The sequence below is a fragment of the Tetrao urogallus genome (genome assembly GCF_951394365.1).
Source record: "Tetrao urogallus genome assembly, chromosome: 2".
NCBI lineage: Eukaryota > Metazoa > Chordata > Aves > Galliformes > Phasianidae > Tetrao > Tetrao urogallus.
Window position 1 is genome coordinate 25,167,309 of NC_136814.1, and position 5,000 is coordinate 25,172,308.

Genomic DNA, 5,000 nt, shown 5'->3' on the forward strand with positions numbered 1-5,000 from the left:
TTTTTTTCTTTTTCTTTTTCTTTTTTTTTTTTTAATGAGTAACGTGCAGCTTTTTATTGCATGGATTGGTTTGTCCACAAACTCTGACCAGTTCATGATAACATTTGATGTATTCTTCCATACCTGTGATAGTATTTGACTTTAAGATTTCTTCTTGTGGTTATTAAATGTTTAATATTTACTAATATAATTTGCACTAAGGAATATAGTTAAGCAAGAACTGTCTTCTTTTTTTAAATGCTTGCATGTAGTTTGATAACTTTTCCCATTTTTATTTGCAGTTGAAAAATGAAGAAAAAGACACATATGATGAAAACCTCCATTACCCTCTTCTTCTTGTTTTAACAAAACATGGATAGAAGATGGCACTTTTTTGTTGTTATTTTAACATGGACTACTGAAAATTAACCCATGTACATGGATAGTCAGGAAATGGAAGGTTCTGTCCCCCCCTTTTATTCTTGAGTCGTCATCAGAGAAATGCTTTAATGTAAGTGCCGAGGAAGATATCTGGTTTGTTTCACAGTGCGTAAACATTGGGACTTTATTTTGATATCATTTTAGAATGTATTTTTCCAACTATTTTTCAGCCTAAACACCATCAGACATAAAATGCATACACTATCCAAGGTGTGAAAGCTTGCTTCCTTCTCTTTTGTGCCTTTAAACTTGTATGTATTTTGTTAACCTCTTTAAATGTTATTTTGAGGCCATATTTGAAAATACATGAATAATACACATTGTGGTTTTGCACAACTGCCTGTAAAGTGATAAATGCATTCACCTTTCATTAGTAAGGAAATGGTTGTCTTAAATTGTTTAAAAGGTGCACCTACTACATCCTCAGATTTTTATTCCCTTTGTTTTTTAAATTCAGCCGTTGATTTTTCTGTCGATAATTGAAGTGTCCTTATTTGCTGTGATGAAGGCTTTTTTTTTAAATACATATAGGGATGTCTGTGTGGGTTTTTTTTCCAGCAAGACTTTTCCTCTTCTAGATGTATAAGAAATTATGCGTCAGACAAAAGCCTCATAAACTGACCATTTGTCCTTTGGACACAATAGCCTGCCCAGCCCCTCTGCTCCTCCTCTCCAATTATGTGTGATTAGTCTCAGTGTGTTGTGTCAAGAAGGGGGAGTGTGCTGAGTGCTTATTATCTGTTTAGGTACAAGAAGAGCACATTTAGGTTCTGACTATGAATGGAAAGTGAGCCTTTATCAGGACTAAAATCTAAATGCTACTATTCTGAAAATAACTTCAAAAAATACATCCTTTTTTGATAGATCCTGAGAAAGACTCTAACAACTAAAGGAGTTTGTAACGTAATCAAACTGCCTCGCTCAAATTAATTTGCATTGTGACATATCATGGCCCAAGAGTTTGATAAACATTTAATATGACTTCTTGTGCTGGGAAAGAAAAAATCCTCCCAAGAGACAGGAACTATTTCTTTTTCTCTTAACAGGTTTATAGAACATTTTACCAACTTCTGACAAAAACAAAGCCAGAATCATTACAGAATCCTGCACGCTTAAGCCAGAACAATTTTAAAATGATGAAAAAGAGAAAGAGTATAACTGAAAGAGGGAGGTACTATCTAGGAAGCAGAGAGAATGCTGAGTATATTAATTAAATTGCAGTTAGGTAATAAGTGTTCTTCCATATTCAACAAATTGGGCAGCATGTAAACCACAAGCTCATGAAGGTCCTTTTCTCTTTGCACTTCTGCTCAAATATCTTCGCTACCGGTTTGCATGTCCTTGTATTCAATACTTTTTATGCTCCATTAGAGCACCTAGATGGATCTCAGAAGGCATAGGTCAAGTCGCAGTTAGATCATACATTTCTTTCTCACAAAAACTTGAATTGCAATGCCAAGTGATGGGCTAACATCACAATAACAGCAATTTATTCCTCTTTTGATAAAAAGCAGCCTATTCTCAGTGTTAGATAAAGACCAGGGGCAATGCAAACCAACCATTTATACTGGAACTGAGTAGTATATCTACCTTATAGCTGGTATGAGTTTCATATTCAAACTCTAGTTGGAAGATACCTGTCTAGCAGGAAATGAGAAGTAATTGAGAGTTATTTAAAATTGCTGTAAAGGTGGCTTTAGTTCCATTTTTCTTTTGTTCTATGTGTCCCATACAGCAAAGCTTTCTCTAAAATCACATACGTGTTTGTTTTCTCTAAAAACACATACAAGGAAACCTTTCCAATCAACAAAGGAATGTAAAAAATAGTAAAAAATGTGAAATATTACAATTTCTAGACCTTTTATTTCTGAGAGGTCTTGAATGTCTGCTGTAACAATAATCTAATAAATATTATTAGCTGCCAGTGTCACTAAAAATAATCTTTTTAGCTCTAAGAAGAAAATAGTTTTACTCAAAATAGTAGCTGATTACTGCTTTTATTTCCCTAGTTTGTGTTGGAGGCTTTGCACAGGTGCTGTTGTCCTTAAAGTGTGTAATTGATGGCTTGTTTACCAAAGATGCATATAGGCTTCATCCTGCAAACTCACATAGGAGCTCCACAGGCAGTAAAGTTCCTCATCTATATAAGTGTTTGCAGGTTTGGGCCATGTAGATGTTTTTAGAGGTATGTAAGCCAGCTCTCTTCTTCTTTTTTTGTTTGTTTGGTTGGTTTTTGTTTTTTGTTTTGTTTTGGTTTTTTTTGTTGTTTTTTTTTGTTTGGTTGGTTGGTTTTTTTTTGTCTTAAAGAGAGTATTGAAAAGTCTAAAATGTAGGATATATTGTTAGTGATGTGCTAACAGTGTTGTTTCTTTAAAGACATCTCTCAGAGTCCCTCACTTCAGTAGGGATTTGATAAATTGTTTCTGAGCTCTTTAATTTTAAAAAATGTATGTGATGTTTCTAAATACATCAAATATCCTTGCTAAGAAAAAGTTAGGCAGCTTATCAAATCATTCTTATAACACGTGTCAGAGTCTTTCATGTGGCGTGCTTTAACTAGCATCTGATACTTGGTGTATTTTTAATGATACATTTTACTCTGCTCAGTAGCAGAATATTGAGCTTAATCACTTTGTGCTTGCAAAGCACTTTGAAGATGAGCAACACAGATGAGCTATGCTGTCTTCACTGAGAGAGAACGGGAATGCGAGGCTGATGCAAGTCTGGCTTCAGATATACTGCTAGTTTTTAGAGCAATATTGTTGTCTTCCTCCTCTCGCAGAGGAAAATGGCAGAGAAAGGATCTTCTTTCTCTGGGTGCAGCTCTAGTGCAGCTAGTGCCATTGTCAGTATGCTGTGATCTTGACAGTACGAAAGACCAAGAAAAGCAAATTCCATTCCATAGTCTGACACAAGATCAGGGCTTTCTTAAAAATTACAAATTAGTTCTATCTGTTAGCACTCTGGAATAACAGAGCAAATCTTTTCATTCAGGAAATAAGTTCGATTGGAAATGAAAATGTCTTAGGAATGTGAGATGAGGCAGGAGAACTTGCTACCCCAGGTACCTGTCCAGCTGCGAAATTGTTATTAGACAAGTCATTCGTATTTTGCCTGTGGCTTAATGGCTGTGTGTTTGCATGAGGAGGGATTCAAATTGCTCTCCACACAAAAAGCATCCTGGCTGTGTAAGGTTTACCAAGTGTTACATCGCCATTGTGAGCCTCCTCGGCTGCTCCCGAACAAAAGCAGTGTGTTGGGTGGAGCTCCTGGTCCACCCCTCGGTGTGGCAGGTGGCACACGGCTGGGAGGGCAGCGGCACTCTGCAAGTCAAAGAGGGCCACGATTATTACCGTCCTTTGCCTGCTCTTCCTATGCATGAGGGGGAGCAGCCAGGTCCTTGTCTTCTCACACGGCAAATTACAAATGCATAGCTCAGCCTGGGTTTCTCTACGTGTGGTTTTCTTCTTGAAATCGGGGAATGAACAGTGATGTCAAACTGCAAATTCCTTTAACTCCAGTGAAATGTTTTGAGATGCTGGTGAAAGGTGCTAGGAGAGCGTTTGCTGGCGATTGTACTGGAAATGTTTTCTGTGCAGCACAGCCATCCTGTGTTATTCCCTCAGTAGACGAGGGGACAGTTTTGTCCCTTTCTAGCTTGCGATTCTCCCTTTAGATTCTCCCAACTCTGAGGAAGGTGATTTGTCAGCCCTTTGCTGTCACAAGTCAGTAGCATTCATTGTAAGCAGACCAGCGTGTTTTAAAAAATGGTTTTAAATGCTGATTTTCAATATTACTCTCATCTGCACTGCAACAACACTTACTTAACCCAGCCAAAAAGAGGGCACCCTGATGCGAGACCCCATAAAGCTCAAAGAAAGCCAATACAAGACTCAATGAATTTGAAGCTGAATGCATAAATAAAGGGTGCCCCCCTAATTCATGCCCATTCCCCACATGAGGGAGCAGACATATTACTGCCTCATTTGCTTATAGACATTTAGAAAGCAGCAGATATGCTCTATAACTGATCCTGGGTTTTGTAAGACTGAGTGCTGCATCTCCTCCACAAGATCAGCCTTCCTCCCTGACCTGCAGACTCTGTTCAAACAGCTGAGTGTAACAAACCTAACTTTTCCATTTTTAAAGGATTTCGCCTATTAAGGCTCCTTGCTTAGTCAGCAGCTGGCTTGCTGCCAAAAGGCCCAGCATATTGTTGTGGCTGGGTACAAGCTGGATATTTTCCATCTCTGCCCAACAGCGACACTGGATCTGCATTGTCTTCCTGTGTGTAAAAGTGTAGGAAAAGCAGAGAGAAGATGCACAGAACAGTCATCCAGATGGCATTCCACAACCTGAGAAGAAACATCTTGACCCTCGAATCTGGGTTAAACTCAACAGATGCCAAGCCCCCAAAAATAAAGAGCTATCGCAGCTGATGAAAGAGGAGGGGCAATATAACTTGGGTAACAAAAAGTATCGTCATTTGAATATATTTCCCATAGAAAACCAGGCTAGTGTCACTCGTAGAAGACCGCTTCTTAAAAAAAAAATAGAAAAAGTGTTCTCTGCATTAGACA

General features: G+C 38.1%; 1 protein-coding gene across 1 annotated transcript in view; it reads left to right on the forward strand.

The window, feature by feature from the left end:
* The window catches only part of CAMKMT (calmodulin-lysine N-methyltransferase), a gene marked incomplete at both ends in the record, with an annotated part of 191,540 nt that extends 191,181 nt beyond the window's left edge, over positions 1-359 (forward strand). Inside the window, one exon of the mRNA XM_079550239.1 lies at positions 282-359. Coding sequence (XP_079406365.1) covers positions 282-359 — 78 coding nt within the window. The remainder of the gene's footprint in view (positions 1-281) is intronic.
* Positions 360-5,000: the final 4,641 nt, after the last annotated feature.